The 18,663-nt window shown below is 52.4% G+C and overlaps 4 protein-coding genes across 4 annotated transcripts; 1 reads left to right on the forward strand and 3 right to left on the reverse strand.

Annotated features, from left to right (window-relative positions):
- Positions 1 to 177: 177 nt before the first annotated feature.
- Z517_05695 (uncharacterized protein) lies at positions 178 to 4,874 on the reverse strand (the record flags this gene model as incomplete). Its single annotated transcript, XM_013431022.1, has 2 exons — positions 178 to 358; positions 409 to 4,874. 2 exons carry the CDS (start codon positions 4,872 to 4,874, stop codon positions 178 to 180), a joined length of 4,647 nt encoding a protein of 1,548 aa, XP_013286476.1.
- A 1,110-nt stretch (positions 4,875 to 5,984) lies between these two features.
- On the forward strand, positions 5,985 to 8,100 carry Z517_05696 (translation initiation factor RLI1; the record flags this gene model as incomplete). The annotated part of the gene is made up of 6 exons (XM_013431023.1): positions 5,985 to 6,004; positions 6,057 to 6,081; positions 6,153 to 6,164; positions 6,226 to 6,628; positions 6,685 to 6,846; positions 6,908 to 8,100. The coding sequence occupies 6 exons, from the start codon at positions 5,985 to 5,987 to the stop codon at positions 8,098 to 8,100; spliced, it is 1,815 nt and encodes a 604-aa protein (XP_013286477.1).
- A 2,478-nt stretch (positions 8,101 to 10,578) lies between these two features.
- On the reverse strand, positions 10,579 to 11,775 carry Z517_05697 (uncharacterized protein; the record flags this gene model as incomplete). Its single annotated transcript, XM_013431024.1, has 1 exon — positions 10,579 to 11,775. One exon carries the CDS (start codon positions 11,773 to 11,775, stop codon positions 10,579 to 10,581), a length of 1,197 nt encoding a protein of 398 aa, XP_013286478.1.
- Positions 11,776 to 14,930: 3,155 nt separating this feature from the next.
- On the reverse strand, positions 14,931 to 17,462 carry Z517_05698 (uncharacterized protein; the record flags this gene model as incomplete). Its single annotated transcript, XM_013431025.1, has 1 exon — positions 14,931 to 17,462. One exon carries the CDS (start codon positions 17,460 to 17,462, stop codon positions 14,931 to 14,933), a length of 2,532 nt encoding a protein of 843 aa, XP_013286479.1.
- Positions 17,463 to 18,663: the final 1,201 nt, after the last annotated feature.

The raw sequence follows: 18,663 nt of genomic DNA on the forward strand, positions 1-18,663 counted from the left end.
ACCTTAGCAATAGTTTGTTTTGAAGTAAATGCTTTTCCCCATATGTGTTCCTTTTTGTAGATGTAAAATGCATTCCCCGATCAAGTAGGCAGAATAATCTTGTGGTACTCATGTCTGTGTATCTTACACCCGTGAGCGTACAACCCATCTGGGCACACTCACAATACCTTCCGCTTCCTAACGCGGAGGCGAAGTCTGATAGCTCCCGTTCGTCGCTCGACCGTCGACATTACTGGATTCATCATTGGGTGAACCCTCGTCCGCAAGCTTGTTGTCTGAAGCAACGATCTTGCCATGGATGTTTTGGAGCTCTTTGCCTTTGATGCCCTTGTTGGGCCAGTATGTCGCGGCATAGTCCCTATGACACGTTAGTACAACCCATGCAGAATGTGCGTCAATAACACTCACCAGAAGCGTTTCTCCACCGACTCTTGGTTGTCGTCGAGCTCGGCAACTTGGTCGGTGATGAAATTCCCAATCTGCTTGAGCAACACGCGTAGCTCATTAGCCCGGGTCTGGCCATCCGGGATGGCACTCTTTGTTGTAGCTTTGATCTTTCTCAAGCTTTCCCTAACAGGCTTGAACAACATGTCCAAGAGAGGATCAACTTCGGCCGAGGCGGCATTGGTTGAATTTTCGGTTCGTCGGTGGTCGCTGCCATGCCGATGGTGAGAGCTGTGGGCATGTTCATCACGGTGCCTGCGCTCTTTATGTTCTCTGCCCTCACCCTCATGCTTGACATGACTGTGACGACTCTCAGATTTTGGAGTTCCATATCTCTCAGAGCCCTCACGATGAGTCTGGCTGACTGCTCTATGTCGAGGCTTCTCGGACTCACGGTATCCCTTGCGATTTACAACGGGAGCGGGAGATGAACCGGATTTCTCGGCGTGATACTTCTTGTTGTTGCGGTGGTGGTTCTCAACGGCTCGCTTGGCGACGGGGTCGTCTGCATACTTGCTCTTTAAGACGGAGATGAGATAGTCGGCGCGGCGAACAAGGTGGACAGCACCAGGGGACTTTGCGTTTTTGTCCTCGGTCCTCTCGCGTTCTGCCTTTTTGTCGACGCGATGCTCTTCGAGGAAGAACTTGTCTTTCAACCCGAGGTCGGGGTCGTCACGGATCTTTTCCCAAGCACCGTAGCCGTGTCGGGCAATACCCACGCATAGCATGCCATCTTCTCTTGCACCCCACGGACAAGAATATCCCGCAGCCTTAGTCGCTTCTGGGATACGGAATGATTTGAAGTCTGGGTCTTTTGACGTAACATCTCGGAGGAGACGCATCTCTCCAGGTCGCTCAAGAATGGTCTCAGCGTTGATTCTTTTAACGCCATGTAACTCGAACAGGACCGCTTTCTTGTCTTTCTTGGTGATCGGTCGATTCGATGTCCGTTCCAGATCGGCCATCCGTTTCTGCTCTTCCTTGAAGAGCTCCTCCGACTTGTCCCAGACCTCTTGCATGGCAGCTTTGACAACCGAGATGTCTCTACCTCGAAGCCGGGCTTCTGTCAGAAATTCTTCTTGACGATCATCAATCGAGCCGTAGCGGAGATGGCCTTTGATAAGATATCGATATTCACGTTCACTCAATGGGCGCGAAGGATCCGCCTTGGGACCTTCATCGGATTCGCTCTCAGAGTCAATATCTTTGTGGCGTTGCTCCTGGCGTCGAGCCTTGCGCGCTTCACGATCCTCTACCTGGTGATTTCGGCTTCGGGGTTTGTTCTGTTCAATGACATCGGCAAGGAACTTCTCATCAGCTTTTCGCTGCTCCTCCTTTTTAATCTCCTCTAGTTGTTCCTTAGGGATGATGTCGTCCCAGGATAGTTCATCGACCTTCACATCAACAAAGTCGAAGCTTCGCAGAAACTCTTCACCGCCATCGGCGTCGGTGCCGTCCGGTTGCTCAACTTTGTAGTCTTCGGCATTGTTGAGCACAGCGTCCAAGTCTAGCTCCTCAAGCTTCTTCTGGTTGTCCGTCTGCTCAAACATTTTCTGGCCACGTTTCTTGAGGATCCTGGAGATCTCGCTAGAACTGCCTGGTTCTCCTACAAAGGCGTTTCGTCGGGCTTGTGTCTCTTTGTCGGTAACACCACGTTGAATGGTCAAAAACTCAAGCATCAATTTGTTTCTGGCACGCTCAAGAATTTCTTCCTCGATGGTCTCCTTGGAGACTAAGCGGTACACACTTACTGGTCTGACTTGGCCGATCCGGTGAGCGCGAGCCATTGCTTGAAGGTCTGCCTGTGGGTTCCAGTCAGAGTCGAAGATGATGACTGTGTCGGCGGTCATCAAGTTGATCCCGAGACCACCAGCTCGGGTGGAGAGCAAGAAGCAGAAATCAGTGCTGTCCGGGGCATTGAAATGGTCTATGGCAATACGCCGAGGAGCAGCGGCGATAGTACCATCAAGACGTTGATAGGCATGACCTCGGTAGTCCATATAGTCTCCAAGTATGTCGAGCATTCTGACCATCTGACTGAAGATCAAGACGCGGTGCCCGTCACGTTTGAGCTTTGTGAGAAGTTGGTCCAGAAGCATCATCTTGCCACTACTCGTGACAAGAGCACGCAAGACCTCCTCACGGCGAGCGCCTTCTGGGACAAGGCGTTCCTCAGCAGTGGGGAACATGAATGGATGATTGCTGGCCTTCTTCAGCTCCATCATAATATTTAGGAGCGACTGTTTCTGGCCTTTGGCACCTTGGTTGAGGGCTGCATAGTTCTTGGTCAGAATGTTCTTGTAATATTCAAGCTGAATGTCAGACAATTCGACGCGGATGATCTTTTCCGTCTTCGGCGGCAAGTCTTTCTCCACTTTCTGCTTGGTTCTTCGAAGCATATAGGGCTTGATGTCCTCGGTGAGTTTGGCTATCTTAGCACTTGCTTCTTCGTTGGTCAGGTCCATGTTCTCGTCGATGTTGACAACACCAGGGTTCAAGAAGTCAAACAAGGCAGAAAGCTCTCCGAGGTTGTTCTGTACAGGAGTACCGGTGATAAGCAGTCGAGCTGGGGCTTTGAATTCCCGTAACCGGTCGTACAGCTGAGAATCACGATTCTTAAGACGGTGAGCTTCATCGACAGCCATAAATTGCCACTTAATCTGACTCAGGAATGGCGCATCTTGCAACACATACTCGTAAGTTGTGAGAAGAACATGAAAGCGCGGATGGCGGAAGTTTCCATCTGGGAGCAGCTCGTAATCTCTGATGATATTTCGAGCGCTTTGGTTGCCGTTGTAGACCACGTAGTTGAGGTCAGGGGACCATAGATCGAAAGTTTCTGCCCAGGCCGGCATGGTTGACAGGGGGACGGTGACAAGGAAAGGTCCTTGCTGACCGCGATCATGTCGAAGCCAGCTCAGGAATGCAACAGTTTGGACAGTCTTGCCGAGACCCATCTCGTCGGCGAGAACGACATTTTTCCCTTTGACCCAGTTGTAGGCAAGAAAGTTCAAGCCGGTCATCTGGAAGTCTCTGAGTGTACCGCCCTTGATGTAGGATGGCTGATCCCGCACCGGTTGAAATGGTGAACGAGTCGAGGCGTTACTCTCAGTCTGGTTAGACTTGAACTCTTCTCGTCTGCGGTTGATATATCTGTCGATCTCGTTTTGCGCAATCTGACTAATTAGGCTTGATGCCTCCCAGGTTGCCTGGTCATAGAAGAGACCTTTCCACTTGACGTAGTATTCAGTGCCTTCTTCGCCATCGCGATCTCCAATAACTCTTTCGACCTTCTTGTAATCGTCGAGGGCATCGATGTATTGCTCACGATCAAGAATCCACTTTTCTTTATCTTCTGGCGCGATGGTGGGATCGGTCTGACTGCGAATATCTTCCATCAAGGTCTTCTTGATGTAGTTTTCCAGTCGCCGGACGCTCCGGACACCAGCAAGCGACTCGATCGTCTCCCACGTAGCGTGGTAGTAGGCTTTCTGCTGCCATTTGATAAGATATTCGTACTCGTCCTTGGAGTGCGTTGGGGTGGTAACGTCAGCCTTGAGACGATGATTTAAGACAATGTCAATGGCGGGCGAGTTGTCTTCTTGACCGTTGACCCAGTAGTTGGGAGTCATTGTCTCGGGATCATCGTCTTCGAACATATCGTCATCGTCGTCTTCATTGTAAGTAGATACTTTGGCAGCTCGACGAGTGGAGAAGCGGATTTCAGCGTGTTGAGGTGTCAGGCTCTCGGCAGACTGTAACAATCTCCGGCGCTGTTTCTTGGACAGCTTTGCGCGTCGGCCGCCATAAGCATCAGAATCGTCATCGGAATCGGAGGGAGACTCGACTATGGGGGTAGGCTGCTTTGACGAGCGTTGAGAAATGTGACGCGCACGCTTCCGGGGACGAGCAACAACGTCCGAGTCCGATTCATGCTCTTCAGAAGATTCTGCCATGTTGGGGACGTGTCGAGCCCGTCCACTCCGTCTCAGACCATACATTTCTGGGTTGTTCCGAATATAGTCATCTTCCTCGACTGGATGGGCTTTCCTCTTCGCAGGTCTAATGGAATCGTCCGAGGAAGAATGGCCTTCGTCCGCTTGTGCACCATTCACCCGCATAGAGGCATCCATCTCATAGTCGGCATCACCCTCGGCGTCATGCTCATCGGAGCTGGGTTCATCATGGTCTGGCATGTGTTCGTCGTCATCCTCGTTGTCGACATGTGACGGCGAGGCTAAGGCAGCAACGGGCTCTGCGGGCTCCGACAGCTCGCTCTCACTGTCTGAATATTTCGCGCCATTCTGCATGGTGACCGGCGGCGACGGAGGAGGTTCAGAGGCAGCTGAAGGTTGGGATATTGAGGGAGGTTGAGGTTCGACAAGGGCACCGGAGGCTGTGAGAAACAAAGCGTCAGCAAGGTCGGCCATATGGAAGAGACCGGTACTCAAACAGCCACGGAACCAGGTAATTTGGACTTCCGCGATTCAGAAAAGCTTCAAAGGGGCAATGTAGAGTGCGCGTGAGATGAACAATGGGCAATATAAGATGAATTCGATCAAGTTGGACGACGACGAGATGATTTTGGGTGTGCCAAAGTCGGGTGACTCTTGCGCAGCCTTCCCTGCCAAATCGCGGCCAAGGACGTTGCTGGTAGAGCACAGCAGAACCGACTTTCACATTTCCAACAAGTTGCTAGAATTTCTCCAACCGCGATGTATTGTACTTAACGCGGGAGCGTTGAGCTTGAAGGCGAGGCCGAGCAGCCGCCGATCAAAGGAATGACGGCCGAGTCTAGAAACGGGACGAGCAGAATCAGCACGACAACGGGAAAACTTACACTCCATCATCAACAGACAGAGCCCATCAGGCACCTGAAGGTCTTTCAAGGTCGCAATAGACGTTGTATATAGAAGTGGTCTGGAAAGATTGTGGTGGGTGTGGATGGAGAGAAATATGGGCTCACACGAGACGAGAGGGACGAGGCTTTGGGGTAAAAAGTAAGAGGAAGTGCAAGCGCAGTTTGACAGGGCAAGCGGCAGGGAAGGACCTGTTCCAGGCCTAGCCAGTTATTGAGTGGCCGAGTTACCTAGGTAGGTTTAGGGAGGACCTACTCGCCGCCTCAACCGCCCAGTTCACCAAACGCCGGGGAGGGTCAGGCAGGTCCTCATATGGCCCTGGTTTGGGCAGGTGAGGCGGGACATGGGCGCCTTGGCGTGCCTTATCCAATCACAGCCCTAGGAATTTTGATTTTTTGGTTGGCCACTGCCTCTGTGTGTGTCATTCACAATGAAGCCCCATCGAGGGACCATTTCTGGCCGTCCACAATTCACTGCCCTCATTCAATTCATTCACTCACCGCACTCTCAACAAACCACAATAGCCACCTGGCTGGTCAGTTGGCTACTGCTATTGTTGACGGTAACTCATTCCCACAATTTCTCAGCGTTCAGAATTCTTTTCACCTCGCAGCATTGTTGATTTCAGTCGTCACCCACTACTACATCTTTCGAAAGCCATCGCCCTCAATTAACGTCACCATGTCGGACAAATTGACGAGGTATGCTCTCATTCCGCGGTACTTTGGTCATCGTATACTGACCAGTCTCAAGGATTGCCATTGTCAACAGCGACAAGGTGGGAGGGGCCTCTCCTCGCCTGTGCCTTGCCGTTTGTATCTTGCTAACATTTCAATTTCTGCCCCGCAGTGCAAGCCAAAAGTGAGCCAATCCACCACCAACACCCCGATCCCAGAGATACCAGGGCTGACCCTGTCACTAGAAATGCCGTCAAGAATGCAAGAAATCATGCCCCGTCGTCCGAACAGGCAAACTTTGCATTGAAGTTACCCCCGAGTCCAAAATTGCGTATATTTCGGAAATGCTGTGCATTGGTTGCGGCATCTGCCCCAAGAAATGCCCATTCGGGGCCATTCACATCATCAACCTGCCCACAAATCTTGAAACCCAAGTCACCCACCGATATTCGGCAAACAGCTTCAAGTTGCACAGACTGCCTATGCCGCGGCCTGGTCAGGTTTTGGGATTGGTGGGGACAAACGGTATCGGAAAGAGTACGGCCTTGAAGATTCTCAGTGGCAAGTTGAAACCCAACTTGGGTCGCTACGACAACCCACCAGACTGGGAAGAGATTCTGAGATACTTCCGTGGATCTGAATTGCAGAGTGAGCACTACGAAGAGCCATGTTTGTGGAGATGCACTTCTAATTCGGGGTACCAGACTATTTCACAAAGGTGCTCGAAGACAACCTCAAGGCCATTGTCAAGCCACAATATGTGGATCAACTACCGCGAGCCATCAAGGGCCCCGTGAAGACGGTCAAGCCGCTCATTGAAGCCAAGTCTGAATTGGGCAATCTCACCCACATCATGGACGTCTTGGGTGAGTAACCAGATAACATCTATTTACAATCGAAGAACAGAATGAGTACTGATTTTGGCAGAGCTGAATGCTGTCTCTGACCGAGAGATTGCTCTTCTCTCTGGTGGAGAGTTGCAGCGGTTTGCTATCGCCCTTGTTTGCGTGCAAAGGGCGGATGTGTACATGTTTGATGAACCTTCGTCATACCTTGATGTCAAACAACGTCTTAGCGCCGCCAGAACCATTCGCGAACTTCTCCGACCCGACGACTATGTCATTGTTGTCGAACACGATCTGTCAGTCCTCGACTACCTCTCCGATTTCATCTGCGTTCTCTACGGTAGACCTGCTGTGTATGGAGTGGTGACTCTTCCTGCCTCGGTTCGGGAAGGCATCAACATCTTCCTCGACGGCAATATCCCCACTGAGAACTTGCGCTTCCGTGAGGAAAGTCTGACCTTCCGCATCGCCGAAGCTGGTGAGGACTATATGGTCGACAAGGCCCGTGCCTTTGAGTACCCCTCCATGGAAAAGACCCTCGGATCTTTTCACCTGAAGATCGAAAAGGGCAGGTTCACCGATTCGGAGATCATTGTCATGATGGGAGAAAATGGTACAGGCAAAACAACCTTCTGTAAAATGCTCGCTGGCGTGGAGAAGCCCGACGGCACTCAGAAGGTCCCTGCCATGAACATTTCGATGAAACCTCAAAAGATCACTCCGAAGTTCCAGGGTACTGTCCGCCAGCTCTTCTTCAAGCGCATCAAGGCGTCCTTCCTAAGCCCGCAGTTCCAGACAGATGTATACAAGCCACTTAAGATCGACGACTTTATCGACCAGGAAGTGCAGAACCTGTCTGGTGGTGAGTTGCAGCGTGTGGCTATTGTTTTGGCACTCGGCCTCCCAGCAGACATCTACTTGATCGACGAACCATCCGCGTACCTAGATTCTGAGCAACGTATCATAGCGGCGCGCGTGATCAAGCGTTTCATCATGCACAGCAAGAAGACTGCCTTCATTGTCGAACACGATTTCATCATGGCCACCTACCTTGCCGACCGTGTGATCGTGTTTGACGGCAAACCATCTGTGGACGCCCGTGCCAACACACCCGAATCCCTACTGACTGGCTGCAATAAGTTCCTCAAGAATTTGGATGTCACCTTCCGTCGGGACCCTAACTCGTACCGTCCGCGTATCAACAAGTACCAGTCCCAATTGGACCAAGAGCAGAAACTATCCGGGAACTACTTTTTCCTGGAGGAATCGAGTTGAAACTCCCTTAAGAATATTCACGAAGGGCATCTTCAAGAATGAACGGAACCATCGACGGAACGACGGTCACGACAAACACGATGAGCATGAATACCAGCACCGACACCAGCATCATGAGAGTACGAATGACGATGGCAACGAACCTTTTGACGCCGGGACGGCCTCAGGGCTGAAAAGCACGGGTAAAAGTGCCAAAAGACGCCGCGGTGGAGTCGTCGTCTCGGATGATGACGAGGCTGAGGACCACGAAAGTGACGACGAGGCCGACGGCGTGTGCTTCTGGCGGTGTAAATTGCCCTGTTGGACTATATGTTTCTCACCACGGGTCGGCTCTATCGAGGGCCACCCCAGCTGTTCTGATGGATCAGTTGCAACATCCCCATCCATCATCAAGTTAGGAAAGCATGCTTTGGTCTGGCTTAGGTGGAACACCGTCAAATGGACATATCACTCGACGCGTGGTGCATGTAGTGCCACCGTTTTGATGGAGTCTGAACGACTCTGACAGAAGAATGAAAGGACCAAAAGGTCAAGGTGGAGTGAAATAGGTTAGGTGCGGAAATATCTGTCTCCAGCCTGGCCAGAGAATGAGGATCTTGGGACTACTTTTGGAGACCAAGAGGGAGGAGAGGGAGAGGAGGGAATGATTTTACGACATATGCTCTCTTTCAACACCGAGGAACCAAAGGTCGATTGTGGCGACGTCACCAGAAGTAAGGGGACAGACAATGAAACTGCTTGTTTTGTCGGAGGAGGGATGGAGGGATGTGGATTGATTGACCCGTAGTCATTCCTTTTATTTCGCTATTTTGCTCAGATCGATATTAGAATGTTACGATATCATTCCTAGAAAGAAGTGACCAATCTCTCTCAGAGTTGTAGGATACTTTGACACGCCTCGCAGTCTGTCCTTGCGAACAGGCATATACGACCTGACACGAGTCCCCTCGCTTCTGCTCGTCTTGCTCGTTTCTTTGGAGTTTTCCTCATCCGTAGCTTCGCCAGGGGCCGGTCCGGTCCGGCCCGAGAGTCAGAGGGGTTGCCACAGACAAAATGTACCCGAGTCCTTGTAGCTAGGGAGGTTGGTGCTCGTGCTCGGCTTTGTAGGACAGAGAAAAGGAGAAGGGGGGAGAGAAGTCATTTCTTTCTTCAACGAGTCGTGGTGAGATGATTTTCATTTGACTGGTCCTATTGGGATTGCGTGGACACTACGAGATATCAATCTTGATCACAACCATTTCAGTCTTGGGATACTGAGTGATCGAATCACGTCTCACGCATACTTGGAACCCAGTTTGAGCCCCGCAACACACCCATCAGACAGCATCTCGCCCTCACGTATGGCCTCTTCTCTCTCCGTCTCCCTCTCTCCCTTCCTCCAACTCCCACTCCCACTTCCTCCCCTTCGTGCACATCACTCAAAAGCCAATATGAGTAGAGTTGCCGAAACACCAGGTCGACTGAAGCCAAAATCCAGGACAAAAAGAAGTACATCAACAAGACGAAACGTCCTCTTCCAAAGTCAACCTATCCTCAGTGCCATCTCAGGTTCACCTCCTTGTCGTTTCGAGGCATTTCTTCTCGTTCGTTCCTCCTGCCTTTTCTCATCTTTGGTTTTGGGCTGGCGACGATTCCGGAAAGTCGACAGGACAGTCTCGTTTCCGGCTCCGTCCCTCGTGGCGAGTTGATGTGCCACGCCATCCTGCATGAACAAAAGAAAATAGTTTTGATGTAGTTATTGTAGCGGGTATACCCTGTTGCCTCAATACCTATCATCGGCGTCATTACCATATGTCGAGACAAGATACCAGTCGAGAGACGACAAATCTCGGTGCGACGCACTCATCACTCCGTGCAATAAGCTAATATGACAGAGCTGCAGAACCAATATTCCCAGTACGATCAATAAAGAGGACCGGCGAGTAGAGCCCCTGCAAGACGAGCTGCGTGCTCTTCATCATCCCTTTTTCGTCCTTGGCAGTTGTCGGAAACGTGAGCTTCCCAGTCCTGCTCTGGGTGCTCCCGCTCTCAAGCGGTAGCTGAAACATGCATTACAAATGAAATATCATCAGACCAAGTGCCATATGCCGCCAACGTGCTGGTTGATCAAGGCATCGTTGTCAGGTCGTCAAAGGCTGAGATCGACCTTGCGATCTGCGTAGAAGTGAAGTTGAATGCCAGCTTCCACAGCTGTGAGTAAAGATAAACAGAAAGAAGGGATAATCCACCCGAACCGAGCCAGCTTAGCTCAGCGGCTCAAGGTCGTCAAAGATCGTTCATCAGTGGAGTGTGGTGTCGTGACAAGATATTCCCAAAACGCCCAAAAAATGCGTGACCTCCATCAAGAAGGTGCAAGGAGCGCGATCAATCCGTGCCGCTGCACCCTCAAAGGGGCTTGTCATGTCGAATGCGGGCCAAATTGTACGTCGATCGTCCTCCAGAAAGAAACGGCCGTGTCTCCAAAAGGTCATCATAATATTACATAGATCCCAGACTCAGGAGAGCTTCGATAGCAGCTCGTTCCTGAGAATCATTAACGCCAGCGCCATTGGGAAATGTGAATCTGGTCGAGTGGTTCACGGGGATCGGGTTGGTCGGGGCAGTGTGCGCAATCTCGGCTGGTGTTTTGGACCGATACCTTGGTCGATAAGAGTAGGTCGCAATGGGTTGATATAGTCTGCCTGGACCAGAAACCGATCTGCCTTGATTGGGAAGAGACCTGGCTCGAAGTGCGGCGGCTCCGATGCTAGCCCAGTCCTCCTCGTCTGTCATCTCCCCATCACCGAGGTCTTCGTCAAGAGGTTCAGGGGCGACCGAAGAGACGTAGCCGTCATCGTCATTATCCAAGGACATTTTATCGGCTTCGTGCTCCAGCATGTCTTGATCCTCATAATCCATTTCCGAGTGGGAGAAGACCGCCGAATTGCCAGTGTAGCTGGTCCCTAGGTTTTCCGACCCTGTACGCCAGGAACGTTGGGTCGGCACTTGGAGGCCTGAGTGGGAGTAGGAGGATGGTAAACTTCCTGGAGGAGTGATGGTAGAGCCGTGACGCTCACGGGGTGGTTGGCCCTTCATGCGAGCGTCCCATCGCCCCCATCCGACCTTTTCAAATATCACGTCTCCGTCGCGGCCGGCGCTTTCGAGCCCACCACCACCTTTGCCTTCAAGTGCCGCTACGACCAGGCGACGCGCCTTGGCTGAAGTGATACGTGAGAAGCCGGGCACTGAGGTCGTCAGATAGCCCATGATGTGCCTGATGGCCAAAGGACCATGAGACAGCAAGATGTCTGGGAGATGATGTTTTGCCAGCATGTTCGGGGTGATGGCGCCTGCCGAGTCCAGGTCACCCAGACTGTCGAGTGCCTCAGCGCTCAACGCGGTGGGTTTAGGGTTGTCGGGCACATCTTGCAGGTCGATGTCTGAGTCCAACGCCGTGCTCTTGGGTGACAGGGGACCATGCTGGTTACTGTCTCGACGACTATGGCCACGCGGCAGGAGGTTCGGAGATATGGAGTTTGGAGGCGTTGGCAACATGCCAGCACGCTTCTTGGAGTTGGCCGATACAGCAGTGAAGTTGTCCCGGCCTTTGAGGGCATCGCGAGGCTTTGGAATATCGACAGATGCGGATTTGCCGTTGAGGGCCATGCCCAGGGCCGAAACAGATTGAGGAGCCATGGTTCTTGATATGCTGCGACAAGAATTCTCGTGCGTTTGGATGCTATACGATTATGAGTCAGCCAGTGATATAAGGGAGACATCGCGACGCGTCACAGGGGTGAGGCCCCAGATAGTGATTATAGAGACACGGCTATGACTCACCACTTGACAATATTCGACGGATACAAGAGGTGATAGCTCTTATCGGATCTGATGGTAGTTGAGGGCACTTGGTTTGGCTGTTGCGCAGTGGTCAGGTTATCTCAGACCAAAGTCGATTTGCAAGGTCAGTGACGCAGGGTGGTGAGCTTGTGAGTCAGAGCGAGGCGGGAAGAGACGACCTAAACGGTTGTCTCTCGTTGAAGCGAAATCTTCCCTTTGGATAAGGAAGATGTAGAGGAGAAGAAAGAAAGACAAGACGATGGAAGTGAATGGATGTTCTGATAAACAAAGCGGGGGTGGTGGGCGAAGTTGGTGGTGCAGTGCGCAGTGTGCAGGTGCAGGTGCCGATTTGGTTGGTAGACAGATTGGGTAATGTTTGGTTTTGTTGTAATAACATGCAGAGTTGCAGATGAAAAGGCGAGGAATGGGGGGGAATGGCGAGGACCTGGAAGTCTTGGGAGGCTGCCTATGACACGGCTAGGCTCCCCCAAAACCCTTGCCCACGAGCAGGTTCCAAGGCCCGATGGGGAGCAAACTTGGTTAGATTATCAGTCATAGGGGCGGCAACCTCGAGGAACAAAGGGCAATTCAGCCACTAAACCTGGACGGAGTGCCTACAAATGGGATGGGGAATTGGCCAGCTGAACAGTGACCTGGTTGAACCCCCCCACCCGTCACTAGTCACGCTCCGGGAATCGGTGGAGCGGCTGGTCGGAAGTTGGGATGATAGAACCATCACGGGTTCATGTACAAACCGACACCAGGCACCAAATGGATGCCTCCCGGGGCACTTCTCCTTGACTTGATAGGCCTATGAGCAGGGACTCTGGGGGTTGCCGCGTGGCTAAAGATCTGCACTCTGACAGGCTGCAAGTTGAGCAGTTGGGCTGAGACCAGGGTAGGTGGGGTTTCAGTCCAGCATCCAATAAGGCGCGTTCAACGCCAACACATGGGCATGATTCACAGCATCGAGTCTTCCTTACCAACTCCTCAAACTAACTCTCCTGTCGTCTGCGCAAACCCCTCTCCGCGTACCCGTCTCTTCGTGTATTCATCTCTGAAGACAGTCAAACTGTAACTCCTCCTTTCTTGACGCCGCGACCACACTAGAAAATCCTAGAGCGCATCCAACAACCACTCGCATCGTCCTACCAGTCGGGTTGAACCAGGTGGGCTCGTTATCTTCGGATTCGCATAAGATAAGCCAGAACCTATTTGATACGGGCAAAGACGGAGGAGTCGCCACGTCCCCGAAAGAAGTTCTATCGCGGCGCGGAGAATGAGATAGGGAAGACCCTCAAGATACTAACCCATTTCTCCCACATCCTAATAATGTCATGATCAGTCCCGAAGCTGCTCACCTGTTCACCTGGCCGAGCCAAGCAACGAACAGCCTCGTCGCCGAGAAGGCCTCAACGTCATGATCCGCCTCGTCTGAACGTCGACGCCACCCTGCCTACCCAATTCCTTGATTCATCACCCTCGGCCCCCCGGAGCATTATGTGGTAATACTGAATCGAGGATGAAGAGCAAGAGAATTTCATGATGATGATTATGGAGTAAGACAAACCTGTCCGATCGCTCAGCTGATCCTTGATCAACCGTCTAGAACCGGGCTACACAAAGGGAAATACTCCACCTCCATACTGCCTCACGCCCTGCTACTATCCTTAGACTCCTGCCCGCTTGTCCCTCCGGCACGTGTTACAACCGCACGGGTATATCAATCCTGGCGGTTCTGTCATGCTCGCCGTCGATGCCCGGCATTCCCCATCTCTGCCACCCGGCTTGACGGCAACCTTTGCAGCTCCTGGATAAATTCTGCGGAAACTTCTCCACCATCAGGCGGGGGAACAAAAGACACAAAAAGCTATTGACGAGGTACAGACATGCATGATGGCGGAAGGAGAATCTACTTGATACTTGTCTTTCTCAAGAGTCCACACTGCCCCCATGTTACGCCATCTCCGGCCAGGCCTTGCCGGGCACCAACACCACCCACTCCACTGATTCACGCGCGTCGATCCTGTCGTCTGATTCGCGCTCCTCAAACGACATGGCAAGTTTTGTCCTGCATTGCATGGTCAATTGGAAAGACGGACGTGGCATCTCCTCTCGCCGTGATGTATCCTCTTCCGACTTGTCCATCATTCAAAAACTCTTACCTCATGGAAATGGATGACTTTGCTCCGCAAACGCAGAGCAACTCCGTCAATAATAGTGCCCCCCTACGTAGTGCGAGACTAGAGAAACAAAGGATGGAATTCCAGAGACGCGCAAGGTGTAATTTGGGTGTTGACTACGAAATCATTAACATTATCGCTTTGCTACCTTTTATGTCAGCTCTGGCTGTATCGTACACAAGTACATGAGTTCGAACATAGACACACATCCATCGTCGGCGTCGTCACGGCTGCTGGGTGTCTCTGAACAGTTGCCTGAGCAACGTCGTCGCCCTCATATCCAGCTACTTTGCCGGTTGTGTCGGCTCTGTTCACGTCGCTCTTGGTCTGGAATCGTCCGAGATCTGAGGGTCAAACAAACACCGTCTTTCTATTGCTTGTTCTTGTGCCTGCATCCCTTCTCCCTTAGCCAGCGAGCGGTTTCGTCTCATCCATCTTTTACATTGTCAGCCTTTTACTGGTCCTTGTCCCTGCACTCCTCATCGATTCCCTGGTGGCCAATGCCACGCGAGGGGGGATCGTGGGGCTGTCAGGATCAGGCGGCAACTCTTCATCCTCCCATATCTCGCCTTCCTGGATCGTGTCCCTTTTGACCGCCTGCAGTGGGTAATGAAACGCACGTGAGCGGTTTTTCGGCGTTGACTTTGTGCGAAACAAGTCAATATGCTTCTGCTTCTTGGTCGTCATCGTCGACGAGTCGGTGACCCCACCGTGGCCCTCAAAAGATCCGTCTTCCTTGCTCACTCGCGACGCCTTGCTGCCCGGTGGCTTCCTAGCAACGTCATCGAGCAGGAACTGGTACAGTACCTTCGAGAACCGGCTGGATAGTCACCGGCCCGGCGTGCCAAGGTTTAGCCAGGACATATCCGTGTTGACGTTGGCGTGGTTATCTGGCAGTTGCCGACTGTTGCTCCGTTTATGAGCTGGAGCATAGCTGAAATAGTCGTGTGTTGCTGTCTGGGTTGGCTGTTCATAACTGGGTCTGCTGGACTGTTGATAAGTCGTTGTACTTCCTTTGTTGATAGTCGCTTCCTTCCAACCTGGCTGACCAGACCGAATCGAATTAGGCATCGGGAAAGAGGGGATTGATGAGCCCAATGTCCCAGTGCTATCGCTGGGCTCATCTGAGCTTACAGTGGGAGGAGAACGTGGCACCTGTGTCTGTGCCTGCTGAGCAGCAAGATAACTGCTTGGAGGTCGCAGTGGCCGTTGCGGCGGCCCCGACCATGTATTTCCCACTGGTGTCCAGGGCGAGTCATGCACGCTGTCAGGGATTCCACTCGAGAATGCACCCTCGAAGATCTGCTCATCTTCATATTCGTCGTCGTCGTCATCGTCGTCATCAGTGGAACGTGCCGTTCGCACAGAGCTAGCATTGGAAATTTGTCCTGACATACCCTGGACAGACTGCAACCCCCTCGACTCAGGGTTGGAGGGTCCATGTTCAAGATTCGGACTCCCGGCTGCAACATTCTGCGCTTCCAGAGGATTGCCCACACTGTCACGAAGGACGAACTTGGGAGACCTGCTTGAGTTTTCCAGGACACCAGATCCAGGCCAGAACCCACTCCTGGCACCAGAACTCCGGGAGAGGAACGTTGTTCGGTTTCCAGAAAGCGGTTCGCCCTGGAAGTATTTACCCCATCCCTCGTCAGTCTTGCGTTGAGATGCCTTTCTCTCGGGAGCCACAGATGCTACTGGTGCGCCGGGGGGGGTGGCTTTCCCAAGTTCAATGCTTGGTCTGCCTTGGTAATCGTTTAAGATCGGCATCATGGGTTTGGATATGGAGAGGCTGATCTTCTCCTTCTCCTTGTCTCTCTCTCTCTCGCGCTTGAACAATGCCTGCCCAAACCCTATTCCTGACCCACGGTACCCGCTTGGAGCATCATCTGAAGAAAGTCGTCTGTTAAGCAGTGCTGGTTCGGGCTTCATGTCCCCAAACATCGATGTACTATCTCCATCGGGGACAACTGCTGAAGGAATCGGGCTTCTTCCCATGGGTTGTCCATACCCTGCTAGCGGTTGAAGCCCTCTTTCTTCATAGTTGTACTCTCCACTTCCTTTCTTGTCTTCTGGGTACTCGTGTCCTTTAGCAGATTCTGCCTTCCGGCTCCTTCGAACTGATCTCAGCCAAAGGAGGAGGATGACAAGGATTGCTAACAGACCACAGAGACCACCTAGGACCGCTCCAAGAACGGTCAAGCCTTGGTTCTTGTTACCAGAAGAGGCCGCTGCGGCTGCACTGGTCGATGCCGTGGAAGCAGAGGTGAGACTTGGCGTGCTTGAAGTCGGTGACTGCGAGGGTACTCCACTCGACGTTGCTAGCGGCTCTTGCTGCTTTCCAAATAACTGGGTCGCGGCAATCCAGCCATTTCCAGATTGATTAAAGAATACCACTGGATTGTCGTCATTACCACCGACTAGCGCCACCAGTCCGTCGTCCCCCTGTGCTAGATCGAATCCTGTCCGAGACGCCGTGGGCGCCAGCGTGCCATTATAGCTCGGGTAGGCATCAAGCGATACTTGCCTCTTTGCCTTGGAGGGAGTTGTCGACGAAGGCGAGGGTGTTTCTGTATTCACGGTACCTCCCACGGTCTCACCAAACGCGGCAGGGGCACCTCCTGGGTTCAACAGAACATTTGTCGTCACCGTGGGTGGAACCTGACCAAGGTCAAATGTTTGTAGAACCATGCTGTTGTCGGCCAGGGTAAATAAAGCGCTCTGTGCTATTGAATGGTCCGGTAGAGGAGCCGGCAGTGTAAGACCAATGTCCTGCCAGCCATCTAAAGAACCAAACGTGAACAGGTTGACATTGGTCGAGCTGCCGCCTACCATCAGAGTATGGTCCTGGCTCCATGGTAGCATGAAAGGGCTGACTGTCGGTGGCGCAGTCGAGCTGTATGCCAGCACTGAGTAGGGAGGAAAAAGACCAATCGTGAAGGTCTCTGAGGATGGTCCAGCATTGTCATTCTGAGATCCCCCATAGACGACCAAAGTCGACGAAGAGTTGATATACGCCGCTCCATGATTCAGACGATTTTGGGTGACGTTGACCACAGGAACAACGGTTTGCCAGGACTTGTCCCCGAAAGAATACCGCTGCAACCCTGTATAGTCCGTTGTCGACGCATTCGTTGCACCACCCACCACGTACAAGGCCGTCTTGGAGTTGTCGCCATCCACGCCACCTTTCACGCATACCGCCCCAGTTACTGAGACGCCATTTGCCTCTTCTTTCCACCTTGCGCCCTCTTTCAGCTCCAAGGTCTGAAACGCGTCTGGCGAGTAGACGTAAATGACACCGTCATGAATAACGGAGCAATGGTTTTTGATTGCAACAGGAGGCTTGGGTGCTGACATGTCCAAGGGGATAATCGGTCACCGGACGCAAGGCGCAGGCGAAGCGTCAAGATTCGAGTTGCATTTTCTCCTCGAAACAAGTCGAGCAGGTATATTTTATAGGACTTCGGTGTTGTTTGGCGATGAACTCGACAACGGATTGGACGGGCCAAGGACTGGCTGAAGGGACGTGGCCTGATCTTGCTCGCTCCTGAAAAAGCAAAGGTATATTATGTCTTTTCACGAAGACCGGATTGCTTTCGGGGCAGTCGTGCGAAGCCGGTGCAAGACAACGAGGCGCAGCGTAAGTCCAACGCAGGAGGGCGTCTTCGCAGTCAGATGTCGATTCAACAGAGGGAAGAGCGGTCGCTGGTTTGGTTGAATGCGAATGTTGACCTCTCAAAGGTCGCTTTCGACGCGCAACGAGGCGTGATACAGATAGTTGCCAAAGATTCAATTGCGACTAGACAGCCTTGGGCAGAATTGTGCAAGTACTGCGAGGATGGTTCTATGAGGGTGAAATCTGCAGAGGGGAGTCGGTTTGAAGAGGCGCTCAGTCGCGGTGCAACGCAGGCGGGCCTTGGGTTTGGCTTGGTCCGAGGGTCTGTGGGTCGGTGGAACAGCTTTGCTCGTGGGATTGTCACAGAGCAATGTCGATCGGTCCTGGACTTAGACCCGAAGGGAAAAACTGAATAGATTACTTGCGGGTAGGCAGCATTCGCTCATCGAGCTCGAGGGATGTAGCAAGTGAACAATACCTTTTGGCGAGGAAGGGAGAAAAGCAGAAGAGAAGAGGGACCAGTTCTCAGAGGGGAGAGAGAAGAAAACGGACGGTAGCAAGTCTCTGGGCGCGACAGTTGGGAGCTAGTGACTGTGACTGCGGGAAGCGAGGTACCAGTGTCAGAAAGAAACACGAAAGAAGCCTTTAGAAGCGCAAGCAGGCGGCGCAGAGACTGAAAGACTGGGCGGATAGGCTCCGAGCCACTGTGCCTCTACCGAGTAGACATAGCTCCCTGCAAGGCACCGTAAAGCCGTGTCGAGAGTGAAGGGTGACCATTGATCAGTGCGTGGCTGGGAATGAGAGCGGCTATCATAGTCCCGTCTCTTCGTCGTTTTCCAAACATCCGCGTAAGAATAGCCACACAATTTTGTCCATCTCCTCCATTTTTGGGACGGTCATCTCGCCTTGACGTGTCACACGCAAAGCCTGTGTGAGGGCGGG

This window comes from Fonsecaea pedrosoi (genome assembly GCF_000835455.1).
Source record: "Fonsecaea pedrosoi CBS 271.37 unplaced genomic scaffold supercont1.3, whole genome shotgun sequence".
NCBI classification, from domain to species: domain Eukaryota; kingdom Fungi; phylum Ascomycota; class Eurotiomycetes; order Chaetothyriales; family Herpotrichiellaceae; genus Fonsecaea; species Fonsecaea pedrosoi.